The sequence below is a fragment of the Entelurus aequoreus genome, linkage group LG24 (assembly GCF_033978785.1).
Source record: "Entelurus aequoreus isolate RoL-2023_Sb linkage group LG24, RoL_Eaeq_v1.1, whole genome shotgun sequence".
NCBI classification, from domain to species: domain Eukaryota; kingdom Metazoa; phylum Chordata; class Actinopteri; order Syngnathiformes; family Syngnathidae; genus Entelurus; species Entelurus aequoreus.
Window position 1 is genome coordinate 32,104,087 of NC_084754.1, and position 21,458 is coordinate 32,125,544.

Consider the following 21,458-nt stretch of genomic DNA (forward strand, 5'->3'; position numbering starts at 1 on the left):
TCCTCTGTTTGGTCTAAAGCCGGATTGAGATTCTGGGAGTATGTCCTCAGCAATGTTTCTGAAGTCTTGTGTTGAGGATTCCTGACAGGACCTTACCGGCAGTACTGAGTAGTGATATGCCTCTGTAATTGCCACATTCTGCTCATCACCCTTTCCCTTGTATATCTTCACAATGTTGGCATTCTTTAGCTCTGGTGGTATTTCTTCCTCGCTCCAAATTTTTAGTACAATTTGATATAGATGTTCTTGTAGTTTGTTTCCACCATGCTTAAATATTTCAATTGGAATTCCGTCTGGGCCTGCCGCTTTGCCAGCTTTCATTCGTGAGATGGATTTCTTCATTTCTTCCAGGGTTGGTATGTCTCCTAGGTCAATCTATAATGATTCGACATTAAATTGGTTTTATGCTACAACTTTTAAATGTCTGGATTGGATTAGCTGGATTATTTCTTATTGGAAAAGGCTTCGCTTTGTACAACTTTGTTTTGTTAGTACAAATTAATTTCACAATATCATTAATAAAAAAAGCTGTTTTTGTACAGACTCATTCCAAGTTCTCAGGAGAAGAGTCAGTACCCAGTGCATCGTGACACCTTGTACAGACTCATTCCAAGTTCTCAGGAGAAGAGTCAGTACCCAGTGCATCGTGACACCTTGTCATCCTTTACTGTAAACTACTGTATATTATTGCTTATTGTTTTTCTTCATTTAAGCACTTGATGATCACTCAACGCATCATAGGACTTCTTGATTGTATGATGTCAATTTGTGTATTGCTACAGGAACATGAGGGGAGGTTACCATGGCAACTTGTCCCAAATGGTAAGGTGATGCTCTGGTATCCCTGATCCCTCGCTGAAATAGCTCACCTCCTTTAAAATAAACACAGCTTACGATATCGAGAAAGCACTGGCGTGGAGACTCCAAGCACATAAGATAGTGTCGCCGACAAAAGGCTTCTCTAGTCTACGTGAGATAGATGCTCAGCATCAAGCTAACTGCTCCACGTGTTCCCAAACGCTAACGACCAGCTCACATAAATAAACCAGTAAATACAGAAGAAGTGTGTCTAACTGCTACGCAACACAAACTGTCACAGCAGTCTTATAAACATTTCAGAGCCCGCTTTAAGTTCATCCAGTTGTTTACAGTAGGGGGGGGGGGGGGTATTCCACTCCACTTCACTCCATGTCCTGACAGCCATTAGGGGCTTCTTAGGTGTGTCAGTCACTCACTGCTTTGTTATTGTTGTCCTGCTGTCAGTCCCTCTGTGCTTTGTGCTCATCAGAAGGGGTTGCTGAGGGCCGAGGTCCTTGCGAAAGACTCCATGTAGGCAGGCTAAGTGTAGGAAGGCGTTTCCTCTGTACCATGGAAGGAAACAGCGTGTTGCTACTGCTCTGTTGGTGAAAAAAAGGAAAACTGTCAATGATTGTTGTTACTTGCACACATGTACCTATTTTATTTGGTTTGATTGACTGTAATTGTATTTGTATCTAGCACTACACAATCTATTCTACTTCCTCTATTTTACCGATGATCTCCCAGCAGGCACAAAGACGTTGATTATACACACACGTCCTTTAAAACTGACTTGGATAGAATGTTGGAAAATATTTGTATTTGTAAATTGAAACAACGTTGATGTCCAACGTTGGATCCACGGTGTTGGTTGGGAAATGACCAACTTGCAAAGGTCAAATCAACGTCTAAACGTAGTCAAAAAGCATGTTGTTTCAACGTTGTATTTGTGTTGTAGAATATTGGTTGGGAAATTACCAAAATTCAATGGTCAAATCAACATCTCAAACTGATATTGAATAAACGTTGTCAAAAAGCATGTTGTTTCAACGTTGTATTTGTGTTGTAGAATATTGGTTGGGAAATAACCAAAATTCAATGGTCAAATCAACGTCACAACCCAGTATTGAATAAATGTCCTCAAAAAGTATGTTGTTTCAAAGTTGTATTTGTGTTGTAGAATATTGTTTGGGAAATGACCAAAATTCAATGGTCAAATCAACGTCACAACCTGACATTGATTAAACGTCATCAAAAAGCATGTTGTTTCAATAGTATTTGTTTTGTAGACTATTGGTTGAGAAATGACCAAAATTCAATGGTCAAATAAACTTAAGAACCCTACGTTGAATAAATTCAAATCAAAAAGCATGTTGTTCCAACGTTAGGTTTGAGTAGCTCAACGTCGGGACCTAATTCAACAAGTTCTCACCGTTATTTCAATGTCTTGTGGATGCTGGGATAGTCCAGGGGACCCCAAACGTTATGATTCTAGGGCTAAAAAATTCAGCCAGGGGCCAGGCTATATATCGGGCTAATTATATATACTGTATATATAATTTTTTTTGGAGGATGCGGGCAGAGCGTGGGCACTCAGACTTTTGTGATTTGCAAACTGGACAAAATCTTGGAGACGCCTGCATGGCCAAGTATGATGAATTTGAGGAGCAGAAATAGACAACTAGAGTGAAAAGTAAAAATTTGTTTTCGCTCGCTCAAACACAAATATTCAAATATGGATTATTTTCTCTGGCTGAAAGCGACCTGGCAAGATCGTTGTCTCGAGATTCCCTTGGAGGACAGAGCAGCGAAGACGCAACAAACTTCTTCCCTGTCAACAACACCCGGGGAGTTGAGAACTCTGTTCGCCGTGCCTACAGAGTGACTCCAGGACTACAGATATATAACACATGCAAACCATGGACCATGGACTGCCACATATGCACACATACCCCCACTTTCACCACCGCTTAATCCCATGAGGTGTGACAAATGTTTGGAGCCGCGCCAGAAGGGCTGCATCTTCGACACCGGACATGGGGATATGATATGTGCATATATATTAGAGGTGTAACGGTACGTGTATTTTTATTGAACCGTTTCGGTACGGGGGTGTACCGAACGAGTTTCTAAGCTAAAGTCTTAACAAGCTGCTTTGCTTCTTCTGCCTCAGCACCCAGCATTGTACCACCCCACAACCATCTGATTGGTTACATACAAAGCGGGAACAGCCAATCAGCAGTGCGTATTCAAAGCGGTAACTGCCAATCAGCAGTGCGTATTCAGAGCGCATGTAGTCAATGCTTCAGCGTCGAGCAGGTAGGTGTTTAGCAGGTAAGCATCAGGCAGCGGACTCTCCCAAATTATAATAAACACCTCCCAGTCAAATACTAGTAACATCACTATGAGCCCGTTGACGTTCTAGAAACTTTAAACTGCAGCTCAACTCGCTCGCAGCCCTGGCTTGAGGTGAAGGCTAATTAGCTTTTAGCGTAACGTTAGCTCATTTTGCGGTGTGTGTGTGTGTGTGTGTGTGTTACGGACAGAAAAGCTTTGAATGGCAGGGTCCCTGCTATCACATGTTGATAAAAATATAACATTTACATAATAAAAATCAACTACAGGCTTCCCAAATGCTGTAATAAATTAAGCATGATGAGTTGACTTGAAACGGTTTAATGTTGCACTTTTTATATGTAGAAGAAAAGTTTTGTCATTTTATTTAATCTGAGCAACAACTTGAGGCAGTTTAATGTTAATTAACGTAGGCAGAATTATTATAGTGTTCCCAATGTTAAAAGGATAAAGCCATTGTTTACAAATTTGGTAAATAAATAACCAAAAAATGTATATTTTGTTGTACAGTATGAGCCATCATGGTTGCGTAATACATTTAGGAAAAGCTTGAATAATTCTGCCACTGACAAACTACATTTAGATGATATGTGGGGAAAGTTCGACAGTCTGAGGTTGTGTTGGACCAGGGGTGTCAAACTTTCTGACTCAAGGGCCACAGTGGGTTAAAAAAAATTTGATAGAGGACCGAAAGCAGACTGGATGTAAAAAATAATACATACATACATACATACATACATACATATATATATATATATATATATATATATATATATATATATATATATATATATATATATATATATATATATATATATATATATATATATATATATATATATATATATATATATATATATATATCAGATGGCCTCACCTGCCATCATGGAAAGAAAAAAAATGTAAAAAGAAAAAAAATTAATTAAATTGTTTTATGTATCCAGTGATTATACTATAAAGTTATTTTCCATTTAACTTCACCAGTTTTAGATTATTTTTATACAAAATCGCTGAATTTTCACATTTGGGGCGGCATGGCGTAGTGGGTAGAGCGCCCGTGTCAGAAACCTGAGGGTTGCAGGTTCGCTCCCCGCCTCTTACCATGCCGTTGTGTCCTTGGGCAGGACACTTCACCCTTGCCCCCGGTGCCGCTCACACCGGTGAATGAATGTTGAATGAATGATAGGTGGTGGTAGGAGGGGCCGTAGGCGCAAATTGGCAGCCACGCTTCCGTCAGTCTACCCCAGGGCAGCTGTGGCTATGAAAGTAGCTTACCACCACCAAGTGTAAATGAATGATGGGTTTTTAACATGTAAAGCGACTTTGGGTACTTAGAAAAGCGCTATATAAATCCCAGGTATTATTATTATTATTATTTGCCGTTCAAATGCTGATCAGCAGCCAGTTGAGGCACGTCACTCAGGTGTGCCTCAACATGGATTGCGGACTCGGCTAACTGCTGGCCTGCTGTGCAGTGAGACCGTATTGCTATATGAACTATATTATAAATGTCCATAGTTTAGTTAGCTGAGGTATATAATGTACAGTGTATTTTGTCAACAACTGTATGTGTGTAAAGTATTTCTTGTGCTGAGCAATCACAAAACTGCTGCGAAGACGCACTGTGTGAGGCTCGCAGTAATCCCGCCTCCTGGTGGTAGAGAATGCACCCCGCCGTAGAATAACATGGGAGTGTTATATCAAGTAAAGCCCACACTTAAACTTTCCACGTGCAAGATTGAATCTATTTAAAAAAGTTATTTAATAAGAAGCCAAAAAGTGCAAAAACAATAATGTTCGTGTTGGAGGAGTTGTGAATGACAGGGCCACAACATTAGGTACACCTGCAGACTGCCGCACGGATTTCATATTTCATTCATTCACAACTCCTCCAACACGAACATTATTGTTTTTGCACTTTTTGGCTTCTTATTGAGCTGCTGCATTTTTTGGTTGGGTTGTTTATTTCTTTTGAGTAACTTCTACATAATACATTTCTAAAATGGGAGGAATGTAATAGAGTGATCTATGTTTGTCTGTTGCCATCTCCTGGTTAATGTTGGTTATAGCGTACTGGGGTTACTTTTTGGTTGGCCAACGATTTACGTGGTGTTACGCACCTGACGTCAAGTGTGTTGAGTCTGTTCTGAAGTCTACAGTAAAGAGACGTACTTCATCACCTCGCCTGGTTATTGCCTCCAACCCAATATATTACATAAAGGTAAGACCATAATAACGTTTTTTTTTATTAAATGTGCTTTTTTGTGTGTTACAGTTTGTATGTGTAAAGTTAAAGTACCAATGAATGTCACACACACACTAGGTGTGGTGAAATTTGTCCTCTGCATTTGACCCATCCCTTGATCACCCCCTGGGAGGTGAGGGGAGCAGTGGGCAGCAGCGGCGCCGCACCCGGGAATCATTTTTGGTGATTTAACCCCCAATTCCAACCCTTGATGCTGAGTGCCAAGCAGGGAAGAATGCTGGTATGAGCTTTTAAACATAACCCGTTAACTGCTGCCAATCAAATGGTGAATACGATACTCTTTAGGGTTCATATGTTTGTAAATCTGACTGTGATGAAGTCAGTGCCTCACCAGCCATGAACCTCACCGCACTGATTTTATATATATATATATATATATATATATATATATATATATATATATATATATATATATATATATATATACATACATATATATACATATACATATATTTAGAGATATATGTATATACATTAGGGGTGTAACGCTACGTGTATTTGTATTGAACCGTTTCGGTACGGGGGTTTCGGTTCGGTTCGGAGGTGTACCGAACGAGTTTCCACATGGACATATTAAGTAGCTTTCTGCACGTTGTGTAAACAATGCACACCGAGGCACAACACACGGCATGCTAGCAGCGACGGTGCTACGATAGACTGACCATACGTCCTCTTTTCACCGGACATGTCCTCTTTTGCGGGGCTGTCCGGACGGAGTTTCTTAAATAAATAAAACATTTTGAGTTAGGGTTGCGTGTATTTTCAATGTACGTTCAGGGTTAAGAAGGGGTTAAAAACAAAACAAATTGTGCGCGCAGCAGCATTTGTGAGGGAGGGGCAGAGACAGAGAGAGCGAGAGAGTTATGATAAACGTGCATGCGTTGCCAGGCTCTGCTTTTTATCGATAGATTTATCAGATTAAATGTTTTATTATCCATAGCAGGGGTGTCAAAAGTGTGCCCCGGAGGCCATTTGCGGCCCACAGCTAATGTTTTAAAGGCCCACGGCACATTCTAAAAATACTATTAAAATAAACAAAAACATAACAAAAGTGAAATAAAAAAGCTTAAAGGTGAAATGTAATTTAGAAAAAGTTGCAATGTTGACTAATAAAACAAAGCTGTTGTTTTTTCTTTCAAACGGTCATTGCTCAAAACATAATATTGAATCAAAATCAATGTTATTAAGAATTATTGACCTATCCAAGGTTCCGATTACTTCACATCAAATATTCCACTAAGAAAAATATTTTTGGTGGAAGATTTTGCAAATTTGGTAAATAAATAACCAAAAAATTTATATTTTGTTGTTTTCTTACTGTACCGAAAATGAACCGAACCGTAACCTCTAAACCGAGGTACGTACCGAACCGAAATTTGTGTGTACCATTACACCCCTAATATACATACATATATATACATACATATATGTATATATATATATACACACACACATATATATATATACAGTCGTGGTCAAAAGTTTACATACACTTGTAAAGAACATAATGTCATGGCTGTCTTGAGTTTCCAATAATTTCTACAACTCTTATTTTTTTGTGCTAGAGTGATTGGAGCACATACTTGTTGGTCACAAAAAACATTCAAGAAGTTTGGTTCTTTTATGATTTTATTATGGGTCTACTGAAAATGTGACCAAATCTGCTGGGTCAAAAGTATACATACAGCAATGTTAATATTTGGTTACATGTCCCCTGGCAAGTTTCACTACAATAAGGTGCTTTTGGTAGCCATCCACAAGCTTCTGGTTGAATTTTTGACCACTCCTCTTGAGAAAATTGGTGCAGTTGAGCTAAATTTGTTGGTTTTCTGACATGGACTTGTTTCTTCAGAATTGTCCACACGTTTGGGAAGGCTGGGTATTGTGGCCAAAGGGCTCAATTTTTGTTTCATCTGACCACAGAACTTTCCTCCAGAAGGTGTTATCTTTGTCCATGTGATGTCAGCTGAATCAAAAATTGAGCTGTTTGGCAGGTTTGTGTCATGTTTGTTCTCCAAGAGAAAACATATTAAAACAAAAAATATATTTTTCCCTCATCTTTTTTTCATTTTCATACATTTTTGAAAAAGCTCTAGGGAGCCACTTGGGTGGAGCTTAAGAGCCACATGCAGCTTAATGGATACAATGAAACACAATTAAGCATATGAAGTCAAGTTGATTTTCAATTCTACTGGTACTTTAAAGAACAGTAAGTAGTCATGCTTCATTTTTCATGTTAGCTGTTTTTACACCAATACAAATTCCTTGTACCGTATTTTCCGCACCATAAGGCGCCCCGTGTTATTAGCCGCACGTTTAATGAACGGAATATTTCAAAACTTTGTTTACCTATTAGCCGCCCCGTGCCATTAGCCGCACCTACGCTACGCTAAAGGGAATGTCAACAAAACAGTCAGATAGGTCAGTCAAACTTTAATAATATATTACAAACCAGCGTTCTAACAACTCTGTTCACTCCCAAAATGTAATGTGCAAATGTGCAATCACAAAAATAGTAACACTCAAAATAGTGCAGAGCAATAGCAACATCAATAACTCAACGTTGCTCATACGTTAGTGTCACACAACACACAAAATAAACATTTAAAGCTCACTTTCTGAAGTTATTACTCATCTACAAATCCCTCGAATTCTTCTTCTTCGGTGTGCTTCACTTGTTTTTTGACACCATCTGTGATGTGGACGCGCATGCAGTCATAGATCAACAGGAACGGCGCTGCGTGAAAAAAGTCACCCGGTGTCTTCGCGTAAACGTCTATCAACCACTCGCTCATCTTTTCTTCAGCCATCCATCCCTTCGAGTTAGCTTTTATGATGACGCCGGCTGGAAAGTTCTCTTTTGGCAAGGTCTTCCTTTTGAATATCACCGTGGGTGGAAGTTTCTGGCCGTTAGCATGGCAAGCTACAACCACAGTAGGACGACTTCTCATTCCCTGTGGTGCGAATATTCACCGTACGTGCTCCCGTTGTATCCACAGTGCGGTTCACATGAATATCAAAAGTCAGTGGAACCTTGTACGCGTGTCTCTTAGTAGGAGACATTTTGTTGTCTTTACAGAAAAACAAATGAAATTAAATATCCGCGAGCTTCTTCTTCTACGGGGGCGGGTGCTCACCTTGGCGGTTGCTTACAGTAGAAGAAGAAGCGCTTCCTCTTCTATGGGGGCGGTTGCTTACCGTAGAAGAAGAAGCACTTCCTCTTTTACGGGGAAAAAAGATGGCGGCTGTTTACCGTAGTTGCGAGACCTAAACTTTATGAAAATAAATATGAATATTAATCCATATATAAGGCGCACCGGGTTATTAGCCGCACTGTCTGCTTTTGAGAAAAATTGTGGTTTTTAGGTGCGGCTTATGGTGCGGAAAATACGGTATGTATAAAAATGTACTTGGCAAAAGAACAGCTATAGTGTGGTAGCACCACTCCTTTAACTTTGAGTTCTTCTTTTCGAGTTTGCTTGTTTATCAGTAATAGGGCTTAAAACAGAACATCTGCTCTCAAGGGAGTTGTTCTATAAATATATGAACTGAGATGAGTGTTTATGGCTCCGTCTTTCTAAAGCAATTTCTGACGTACACTTCCTGTTTACGCCATAAATTGGTTGAATATTGTGGCCATGTGTAGTCGACAGTGACTCACCATGCGGTGGATGTGTTGTAGGGCAGCAACGTGGGGCTGTGCCTCTCCCCTCGCAGGCTGTGTCTGGGCTGGTAGTGGCCCGCCATCATGGGCTGAGCCTGGGCCTGTGCTTGGCTCTCCTCCTCCATGGCCCTGTGCCACTGACTGCGCGCCTTCTTTAGCCAGCGGCCCCCGAGACCCCACTTCTCCAAGTAGACCCGGCACAGCTCGTAATTCATTGCCGAGTAATAGAGGAAGTCCAGAGCCAGCAGGACCATGACGAAGAAGCCGTAGATCCACACTCCCACCAGGGCTGTGTAATTACTGCAGGATGGATACGCATGGACAATAACATACTGTACTTTCAAAAGACTTCATCATAATAAACAAACACTGGATGTGAATAAAACCAAAATATATGAAATATAGTTAAATATGAATCATATACCGTATTTTTCGGATTATAAATCGCTCTGGAGTAACGTCGCACCGGCCGAAAATGCATAATAAAGAAGGAAAAATACATATATACGTCGCACTCGAGTATAAGTCGCATTTTTGGGGGAAATTTATTTGATCAAATCCAACACCAAGAATAGACATTTCAAAGGCAATTTAAAATAAATAAAGAATAGTGAACAACGGGCTGAATAAGTGTACGTTATATGACGCATAAATAACCAACTGAGAACGTGCCTGGTATGTTAACGTAACATATTATGGTAACAGTCATTCAAATAACTATAACATATAGAACATGCTATACGTTTACCAAACAATCTGTCACTCCTGATCGCTAAATCCGATGAAAGCGTTGTCGCTCCTGGTACGCGTCGCTCCCTTTCTTTCTGCTGCTCGATCGCCGTTTTCTGCTGCATATTTCACTACGTCCAGCTTGTAATCTGCAGTAAATGATTTCCTTTTCGGTGCCATTTTTGTTCAGTCCTTCTCAGTTTTTATAAGTTACCGCCAATGTTGATATAATCCATTTTAATAGCTACAGATGTAGCAGCAGTTAGCATCCCATGACCCACAATGCACTTCTGCCATGACGCACAATGCACTTCTGTTATGACCCGCCCCCGCCGAATTCTTATTGGTTGACGTGTGTGACGATTGCTGACGTGTGTGTGACGATTGCGGACATTTGCTTCGTCTCTTACGCGAATGAGCTAAATAATATTATTTGATATTTTACGACAGGGGTCTCAAACACGCGGCCCGCAGGCCAATTGCAGCCCGTGAGACATTATTTTGCGGCCCCCACCTTAATATGAAAGTTTAATGTTAGTGCGGCCCGCAAGTTTTAAATGAATGGCTCTTGACAGCGTTGTGTGCGGAGCTGAAGGAATCTACCAATCACGGTGTGGCGAGGGCGTGCCGTGATGGCACTGCCTTATGTGTCCTCTAGAAACTGTCACGGCATCATCTTTATCTCCATACTAACAGCGTACCAGCCCAGACACATGTTGTATGAAGCTTCTGCAGACACACGCATGTTATTGCAAGACATACTTGAGGAACAGCCACACATGTCACACTGATGGTGGTCATATTTTATTTTATTTATTTTTTAACACTGTTACTAATATGCGACACACTGTGAACCCACACCAAACAAGAATGAAAAACACATTTCGGGAGAACATCCGCACCTTAACACAACAGAACAAATACCCAGAATCCTTTCCAGCCCTAACTCTTCCGGGCTACAAAAGCACCCCCACTAAACCCAACCCCGCCTCCTCCCAACCCCGCCCACCTCAACCCCCCCCCCCCCCCCAACACACACCTCAACCCCCCATCTCCCGAATTCGGAGGTCTCAAGGTTGGCAAGTATGCATTGACGTCACTTGCGTGATGCAAGCAGAGAAACATTTTGCCGCTTTTCCACGACACCTGCACACGCTCTTCCTCCCTCCCTCCCTGCCTGCCTCCCTCGCTCGCCCGCCCTCCCTCCCTGCCTCCCTCGCTCGCCCGCCTGCTCGCCCGCCTGCTCGCTCCCCCCCGTTGTAAACAGTCCGGGCGGGGAAGACGAGCACTCCGCCGAAGGACCGAGCGACAATACAAAAGTGTGGTGCACTGGACCCCAGCGCTGATACTCCGACAGAGAGTCGCTGGGCGAATCATACGTGTAACACGTTAGTGGTGATGTTAGCCCGTTCGGGGCTAATTGTGCTACCATGACTGTAAACTCCACGGCGAGCCCCCCCCTCCAGGCAGAGACGATTTTTGATGCAATATTTCTTTGTTGAGCAAAGGGGCACCCCGACGTGTCTTATTTCATTTAATTTAATTTCATTTTTATGTATCTCCTTCATAGATGTGCATCTTTGATCGATAGACAATTATACCTCAATTATTCAATTATACATTCACACACCAATGCCTGAGAAGGAGCAGGATGAAGAAAAATCTTATATTTTTCTGCCCACTTCAACATAATACGTAGTCTTACTTAATGATATCATATAAACCAACAATAACATCCAAATATAACGAAAACAAACAAAAAAACACAAAAAAACACAAGAAGTGCAAAACTTCATGATGTACAAACCGAACAAAAAAAACAAAATAAGTAATTTCACACCTCACAGGATGATACAAAACAAATACAAAACCAGGCAAAAAATAAGTAAAATAATAAATATAAAGCAAAATGTAAACACTTATGGCTGTCCATATGATCTTATTGTTCTGTCTTTATATATTTTTTCAATTGGAATATATTTTTACAATCTTTTATCTCATTGTAAAGAGAATTCCATAGTTGAACCCCCACCACTGAAATGCACATTTGTTTTAAAGTTGTCCTTGAATACTGATGTTGGAAATGACCTTTTCTTCTATGCTCTTCATTCTCAGAAGTGATGACAAACATTTTTTGTAAATTTGCTGGTAATGTTTTACTTTTAGCCTTAAACATGACACATAATGTCTGTAACTTTACTAGCTCCTGTAATTTCAATAAATTAAAGATTAAAAAACCCGAATTAATAAATAATATGTTAGTGTGTTCTAAGTAATCTACTTTATGAATAATCCTTATGGCTCTTTTCTCAAGTTGATACAGAGAAAGTTGAATACAAGGAATACAATTTGAAACGTCATTATACAACTAGACATGCTGAGGAGTATGCAAAATACCAGGGAGATGAGAGAGTGAACCGGGTTGCAAATTTTAAAACCAGTCTGCTGAGGCAACAAGATTTCGTCAAGAAAGCAAGCGAAAAGAGCGATGCAGCAGTCAAAGCTAGCTACATGGTGAGTGAGATGGTTGCTAGGGCGGGAAAGCCATTCAAAGAAGGGGAATTCATTAAAAAGTGCATGTTAGATTTTTTTTAAGAAATCTTTTCTCGCGGCCCAGCCTCACCCAGTTTCTGCATCCAGTGGCCCCCAGGTAAATTGAGTTTGAGACCCCTGTTTTACGGTAATGTGTTAATAATTTCACACATAAGTCGCTCCGGAGTATATGTCGCACCCCTGGCCAAACTATGAAAAAAACTGCGATTTATAATCCGAAAAATACGGTATTAAATACATTAAAGGTCATTAAAAGATGCTATGTAAAATACAAAAGGACATCTTATAAACTACAAGCATATTAGAAGTATGTCCAATTTGTATTTTACTCAGTCATTAGATCAGTGGTTCTTAACCTTGTTGGAAGTACCGAACCCCACCAGTTTCATATGTGCATTCACTGAACCCTTCTTTAGTGAAAAATAAAATGTTTTTTTTTTCAAATTCAAGACAAAGTCGTATGTTTTTTTACGGGTGCACAAAATGAATGTGCATGAACATCACCTTGTTCAGAGAACAAAACCAACACAGTGCATGAACTCACAACAAATTACACACCTGCAAATCAGTGTGACTTCTGCTGTTGCCATATCCATAATACGCCGATGGGAGAAGTTTTTATTTAAACGGTGTGTTTTGACCTCCTCGGCGGAGGCTCCACCGAACCCCTGAGGCCAACATACCGAACCCCTAGGGTTCAATCGAACCCAGGTTAAGAACCACTGCATTAGATGCTTAATTTTTAGGGAATTTTTTAGGGATGTGCCGATCAGCATGTGGGAAAAAAAAGTAAGTGATCGCCATTGCCCGTTACTGTCGATCTGGCTGACATTGTATTTATTCTTAGTCAACCGGCTGACAAGCGGCTAGAAGCTAATTGTGTGTCTCCATGCACAGTGTGGTGTCGTTCCACTAAGTTAATAATCATCACCTCGATTACGGCAAATGAAGTGTGTTTCCAAGTATCTAAAGCAGGAGTGCCCAAACTGTTTTGCCCTCAGGGGCTAGAGTGAAACCGTGCCAATAAGATGCGGGCCACACTTGGGGCACCCCTGACTTAAAGTATCATTAGAGTACGAGGCTAAATATGTTACACACCAAGAGGAGTATAAGGATCAGGCATACTACTAGCTAATCTAACCGCTGAGTTAGCTTAAAACAACACCAAAAAATAAGTGCTTAGTAAAGTTTAAGAAGTGTAGATGGAAGCAAGTTACAGCAGAAAGACAGGAAACAAATAACTAAACGGATTAATAAGAGTTAAAAAGAGGATAATACTCTAAAAACAACTGTTGGTATGTCAGCATTGTTACAGTCAGTAAGAAGAGAAGAGAGCGGATTGATCCATAAATTGGTGGTGTCGATACCAAGGGTAGTATCAGGGTATGATCGATACTAAAGCGATTAGATTGATACTTTTATTTGATCAAAAATTGTTTTTGTTAATGTTTACAACTTCAGGGAATAACTCCCTGGACACAATAAGACTTTGAGGGGGGTGGGAAACAATTTAAATGAGTAGTTGATACAGTGTTTGCTTTTGTTTAGTTATTGGGTACTATTGACTTAGTTTTGCTCAAACAATTAGTTCCATGGATCCATTTTGTACCGCTTGTCCCTCTCGGGGTCACGGGGGTATTTTAACAATTCTATTTAACGTATTGTCAACCACGATATTAATCTACATTTATACTATGATGTGCTGTTTCTAAGAGTCTCTTGTGTCATATTTAAAGCATTAATATGTCGTAGTTTGGTGTTAAAGTGGCAGTGTCCTTGTGATGGCACTCTGGTTTAGAAGTAGGGCTGCAACAACTAATCGATTAAATCGATTATTAAAATAGTTGCCGATTAATTTAGTCATCGATTCGTTGGATCTATGCTATGCGCATGTGCAGAGGTTTTTTTTTTTTTAAATAATTTTTTTTTTTTTAATTTTTTTTTTTTTTTTTAATAAACCTTTATTTATAAACTGCAACATTTACAAACAGCTGAGAAACAATAACCAAAATAAGTATGGTGCCAGTATGCTGTTTTTTTTTCAATAAAATACTGGATAGGATAGAAATGTAGTTTGTCTCTTTTATCAGATTATTAATCGATTAATTGAAGTAATAATCGACAGATTAATCGATTATCAAATTAATCGTTAGTTGCAGCCCTATTTAGAAGTTAAGAATCTGTTGTCACCATGGTAATGTTGCTTCACGGACCAGCCAGGACACCTCTCACATTGTTAGTGTAACAACAATTAACCTTCCTTTGCCGTTTCCTCAGCAGGGCATAACGGATCTGACGCGTGATGTCCTTCAATCAGCTGTTCCTGCATCTCACAACAATATCAACAGGCTGACGCCCATCCAAAGTATGTCAAATGACAGGATTTATTTTCACTTTTCTTCCTGATGACCAATAACAAGAATGTCAAAAATAATAATGATGATGTTATCACAAACATGTCATTGATGCGATCAGACACAGTCAGAAAAGCTGTTGCTCCATGCCCTGCTTGACTTTTTACGGCAGTTACTGGCGCTTTACGGCACCGAATATAAAAGCAGAGCAAACTAATTGAGCACAGATACACCAACATCAAGGATATTGTTTGAAGCTAAATTCCCATTCCACTCCAGGGGAAAGGAATCATTCCCCTGGCAAGTCCATTGGAGTGGATAACATTCTAGCAGAGCTGGTAAAGAGCGGAGGAGAACACAACTTCAAAGCCCTAACAGAAATATGCCAACTTATATGGAAAGAAAATAAGTGGCCGGACTTGTTATTCCCCTTCCAAAAAAAGGAAACCTCAAAAAATGTGAGAACTATAGGACCATAAGCCTTGTTAGTCACCCAAGCAAAGTGATGCTACGAATGGAGGTCAGCACAGCCAAATCAAAGGTACTGGTGAACACCTCAAATAACTCAAGGGCCAACATAATGATGGATGGGGAACAACTGGAGGAAGTGTCCAGATTTAAATACCTGGGAGCAACACTGGCCAAAGATGCCACATGCGATGCAGAAATCCGGATCGCCACAGCAACAATGACCAAACTAAGCAACATATGGAAAAGCAACATCAACTTCAAGACAAAGTTCAAACTTTCCAAATCCCTAATAACACTCCTGGTAGAATCAGAACGAAAAATACAAGCCTTTTAAAACAAATACCAAAGAAGAATACTCAAGATAACATACCACGAACACAAAACCAATGAGTATGTGCGAGATGAAGTCGAAAGACTCGTTGGTCACCAAGAACCCCTGTTAGCAACAGTCAAAAGAAGGACATTAGCTTGTTTCGGCCACACATGCCGCCACCACACCCTGTGCAAGAACATCATGCAGAGCACACTAAAGGGTGGAAGGAAGCGAGGAAGACCACGGAAATCCTGGACAGACAACATCAAGACATGTCGACCTCAAAGCTATTGACGGCCACTAAGGACCGTGGGAAGTGGCGCAGACTGGCTGCTTCTTTATCGCAGTTATCCCCCCGACGACATGAAAGTCATGGGAAAGACTGAAACTGAAATTCCCATTAAATATAACAAAATAGCAAATATACATCCATTTAAGATATTACTGTATAATCTAAATCACTTTCAACAAAGCATGATATGTAAACATAAGCAACATATAATTATTATGTCCTAAATGGCTCTCACAGTTAGTATAGCAAATTGATTCATAACCTCCACTTTGCTGCTTTTTAATTACTTATTGTTAAACAGTACACAAAGAAAACATTGTTTAATTCTATCTGGACTCATTTACAGCGCCACCTTAGTTTAGAGGGATTAAATGATGTATTTATATGGAGCGTAGCCCTGGGCGATATGGCCTAAAAATAAAATCTCCGATTTTTTTTCCATTACTTTTTAAAGAAACCATTTGACATATATAATTCAAAACACGTTTTTCTTTTTTTGGATTAAAAAATGGTACCAGTATTTTGAAATGACACTGCATACAATGCATCTTACTCTTGGCAAAATTCAAATTGTATTAATGTTTCAAAGAATTCAATTAAGAGCTTCCCTTGCTTGAATAACAAAAATGTAGCATTGCACATTGCATGCAAATAAACAATCTCCGACATTGAGATTAATGAAGTGCAAACCTTTGTCTTGAATAACATACTTCTGTATATAAAAAATGTAGTATCATACATTGTATCCAAATAAATAATGAAGTAAAACACTGAGAGGACTTTAGTTTGTTTCAGTGAGTAGATAAAGTAAACGCAATATGTTTAATTAACACTTCTTAGTGATTGCTCTATGCATTGTGCTTATATCTCACCATACATACCTGCTGTAAATGATTTCACCATAACAAGGTGATTATTATCCCGTAGTTTGCTTGTTGTTGCGTCTTGTTCGCCTCGTAAAGAATTGTATTTCTCACACTCGGTTGGAGGCTTCGTTTTCAGATGCTGGAACAAGTTTGTTGAAACACACTTTGCACCATGCTTGATCCACACATTTTGCCGCAAAACCCAATATTGGTGACACTTTTCTTTTCTTTGAAACAAACGTCTCACTCTTGTTAGCGTTAGCATTAACCATGTTTTGCTAGGTTATTCGCTAAGGAAGTAAGGGGACGGCGCAAGCTATGGAAGCTCCCGAGGAGCAAAATGTATGCCGTAGCAGCAGGAGGAAAAAAATATCGATTTTTACATTTTTAAATGGTCTACAACAAAAACCTTGAATATATCGATAAAACTATACATCACACAGGCCTAAGGAGCATATTGTAACATTTGATTTGGTATGTTATTCTTATTTATGTATGGAGAGTTAATTGATGTTAGGCAGGAATTCTTATTTACATATTATCTGGTCACATTACTGCTGTTTTCAAGTAACACATTTGTTGTATTGTAATTTATTGTATTTTATACGGTCCCGCATTTTGGTTCCTACCTGTTGTTTCCGTGTGCCCGAATAGGGAAAGGACGGAGTAAAGAGAGAAAAAGAAAAGAGAGCGCGAGACGTGTGGAGTGTTTGCCGTGCTGTACTGTATGTGCGAAATAAAGTGGAGTCAAGCGTGTCCTGCTGTTGTGGTACTTTTAGCAAGGAAGACAACCAAACTATCATCTAATAAACTCAACTGTAACCCGCTTTTAACCCACAGCCGCCAAAGTTGATGAGAGACCAAATAATAGCGTTACAGTATCATAGAACTCTCCATACGTAATGCAAAGCAAGGTAAAAGGCTCCCACATAGATTTGGTCTGCTGCCAAAGAATCTGGGGTACAAGCATCTCTGGGTGTTATGTGTCTATTTATATTCGGAGGAGAGGCCATTTAGCTGAGAAATATCACAAATGTAAAGTGATAATGTACCATAAGGGTGGAAAGTCATATTCATATTTCACATAGCTCTCTTTGACCAAAAGCGGTCGTCCCTTAGTTTGTATAAAAAAGGTCAAATATAAGCATGTATCCTTTGGAGGTTGGAGTGATATTTATGTTGCTGCAAACTGCTGTATATAATGTCAACTATTTTATAGCATGCATTCATTATCCATGTACACAATTGTTTTTCCAGTCCAAGGCTTGGATTAAAGTCAAGTTGAGGGCCAGTAAACAAACAATACATGCATGAATTGATTGAATATATCAATCATAACCTGTTATTTGAAGGCCTACTGAAATGATTTTTTTTTATTTAAACGGGGATAGCAGATCAATTCTATGTGTCATACTTGATAATTTCGCGATATTGCCATATTTTTGCTGAAAGGATTTAGTATAGAACAACGACGATAAAGATCGCAACTTTTGGTATCTGATAAAAAAAGGCTTGCCCCTACCGGAAGTAGCGTGACGTAGTCAATTGAACATATACGCAAAGTTCCCTATTGTTTACAATGATGGCCGCATGAAGTGAGAGAGATTCGGACCGAGAAAGCGACGATTTCCCCATTAATTTGAGCGAGGATGAAGAAAGATTTGTGGATGAGTAAAGTGCAAGTGAAGGACTAGTGGGGAGTGGAAGCGATTCAGATAGGGAAGATGCTGTGAGAGCCGGGGGTGACCTGATATTCAGCTGGAAATGACTACAACAGTAAATAATCACAAGACATATATATACTCTATTAGCCACAACACAACCAGGCTTATATTTAATATGCCACAAATTAATCCCGCATAAAAACACCTAGGTGTTTGTTATGCTAGCTCCTAGCTACTAGCTCGAGCTAGTTATAGCTCGAGCGGGTAATATGGACGGGATCCCGTATATATAACGTATATATAATTCAAACACCTGCACAACACACACACTCACTCAGCCCAAAGAACCGTTCACCTAACCCAAGGTTCATAAAGCTTATATATTTAATCAAAGTTACATACATGACACGCACGTACTGGCAAGCAATCAAATGTTTGGAAGCGCGCGGGTGGGACCTGATATTCAGCTGGGAATGACTACAACAGTAAATAAACACAAGACATATATATACTCTATTAGCCACAACACAACCAGGCTTATATTTAATATGCCACAAATTAATCCTAATGCTAGCTCCTAGCTCCTAGCTACTAGCTCGAGCTAGTTATAGCAAGCGATCAAATGTTTGGAAGAGCAGCTGTGTACTCACGGTATCGCAACTGTGTATCCAAATCAAAGTCCTCCTGGTAAGAGTCTCTGTTGTCCGAGTTCTTCGATCTTGAGTGCATCTTTCGGGAATGTAAACAAAGAAGCGCCGGCTGTGTACGTGTTGCTGCTGACTTCCCTCGCAAAATAGACGCTTCGCACCGACAACTTTCTTCTTTGCTTGCTCAGCTTCTTTCTCCATAATGCAATGAACAAATTGCAACAGATTCACCAACACAGATGTCCAGAATACTGTGGAATAATGACATGAAAACAGAGCTATTTCGTATTGGCTTCAATGGTGTCCGAAAACTTCCGTTTCAATGATTGACGTCACACGCATACGTCATCCTCAGAGGTGTTTCGAACCGGAAGTTTAGCGGGAAATTTAAAATTGCACTTTATAAGTTAACCCGGCCGTATTGGCATGTGTTGCAATGTTAAGATTTCATCATTGATATATAAACTATCAGACTGCGTGGTCGGTAGTAGTGGCTTTCAGTAGGCCTTTAATATTCAACACTGTAAAAAAACAACACAAATGTGAGCATAAGACCTTATGGCTGAACCCATGTGTGTGTGTCGCTCCTCTGAACTAACAGCAGGACAAGACAAATAAAGGAAATATTACTTGCTGCAGGGCCCAGTGGCCTGCTGTGAGGGCATTAGTGGTACTGTAGAAGCTGCCTTTTTGTTACCCAATCCTCCCACTGAGAGTCTGGGCAACAGGCGCTTTGTCCTTTGCTCCACTTGAAATGTGTTTACACTGCCTTTGGATGGATGTGTCTGTCAGATGTACCAATGTTACAATGACTATTATAAACACCTGCATGTACCGCTTCATTGACTGGACTTGAATTTCAACACATTTGGCTCAGATGTAATAATCCACACTTGACGGTGGCTCGCAACATCTCAATACAGCTGATTTTAGCTTGGGGCCAGGGATCAGACTTTTTAGTGAAATAATACATTCATTTACCAAAATTAAATAAATATAATGTCAAATAAACAGCAAGGAACCGAGGAAACAGCAGACCACGCGATGATGTAACATAGGCACACAGGAAGTGATCATGGCGCCGCTATAAATAGTTTGTCTCTGTTAGTGTTTATAATAACAATATCACTAATACTTGTTAATATTTATAATAACAATATCACTAATACTTGTTAATATTTATAATAACAATATCACTAAAAGGATACCAGCGCTATGGAAAACATCCTGCATAGTGACGAAGCCCATCCCATCGGGCTTGAATGACTTCAGACGGGTTGCCCTGACGTCTCATGTCATGAATGTCCTCGAGAGACTTGTGCTGGATCAGCTGAGACCCCTGGTGGCTCCTTCCCTGGACCCTCTACAGCAGGGGTGCCCATTACGTCGATCGCGAGCTACCGGTCGATCACGCAGGGTGTGTCAGTCGATCGCCAGCCAGGCATTGAAAAAATAGACCTAAAAATTAGCGATCATAAATCTTCCCTATGACATTACTTGATTGACATTCAAGGCACCCGAGGATCTTGTGAGATGACGCTGGCTGCAGCCAGCTCAGTGTGAAGGAAAAAAAGACCATCAGGAAGGCGAGAAACCGTTTTTATTCCAACCGTGCCGTCAAAAGCCTAGAGACTGACCGCACAGTTCCTGTCTTCACAATAAAAGTGCTGCTCAATGCTGCCTGCGCTAACAAAATAAGAGTCTCCGAAAGCTAGCGCAAACAAGCTAGCAAGCCACGGAGTTTGCCGTCAATGTATTTATTGTAAAATGTATAAAAACGAGTATGGAAGTTGAACAAACAAGATGCCAAAACCAACCACTTCAATGTGGTATTGGACAGAAAGGAAGACTTTTTTTTTCTCCACCACAATGTAAAATCGAAATTGTGGAAGTTGTCAGCACTACTGTGAATCTTGTCTGATTACAATCCATGCAAGTCATCAGAATCAGGTAATACACCAACTTATATTATTGTCTTCATGAAAGATGGGAAACATGCATGTATTTTGTACACCTTTAACATGTGGACAAAAACGGCAAAAAAATATATATATATATACTGTATATATATATATATATATATACGTTTTATATATATAGATGAGGTAGATCACCTCGACTTGGTCATTTAAAAAGCAGCTCGCCTGCTGAAAAAGTTTGGGCACCCCTGCTCTGCAGTTTGCGTTTAAGCCCCATGCAGGAGTGGATGATGCTGTTATCAACCTGCTGCATCCAGCCAATTCTGATGAGTGACAAGTTGCTCAGGATGGGTGTCAGTTCATCCACTGTCTCCTGGATCAATTATTACTTGTCTGACAGGCCCCAGTTTGTGCGACTGGGGAGCTCCCTGACGGATAATGTGGTCAGTGGTGTATGTGCTCCACAGGGGACTGTCCTGTCTCCTTTCCTGTTCACCCTGTACACCTCAGACTTACAGTATAGTTCCAGGTCCTGCTACCTGCAGAAATACTCTGATGACTCTGCTG

The 21,458-nt window shown here is 40.1% G+C and overlaps 1 protein-coding gene across 8 annotated transcripts in view; it reads right to left on the reverse strand.

The window, feature by feature from the left end:
- Positions 1-21,458, reverse strand: part of LOC133641937 (protein shisa-like-1a) — a 152,470-nt gene that overhangs the window by 11,294 nt on the left and 119,718 nt on the right. For 5 of the 8 annotated variants that reach the window (XM_062036072.1, XM_062036071.1, XM_062036069.1 and 2 more), the window contains exon 4: positions 9,077-9,383. In XM_062036072.1, coding sequence (XP_061892056.1) covers positions 9,077-9,383 — 307 coding nt within the window. Of the gene's footprint in view, positions 1-1,235; positions 1,398-9,076; positions 9,384-21,458 lie in introns of those variants that run through there. The other 3 variants (XM_062036073.1, XM_062036075.1, XM_062036074.1) reach the window with 1 other exon arrangement.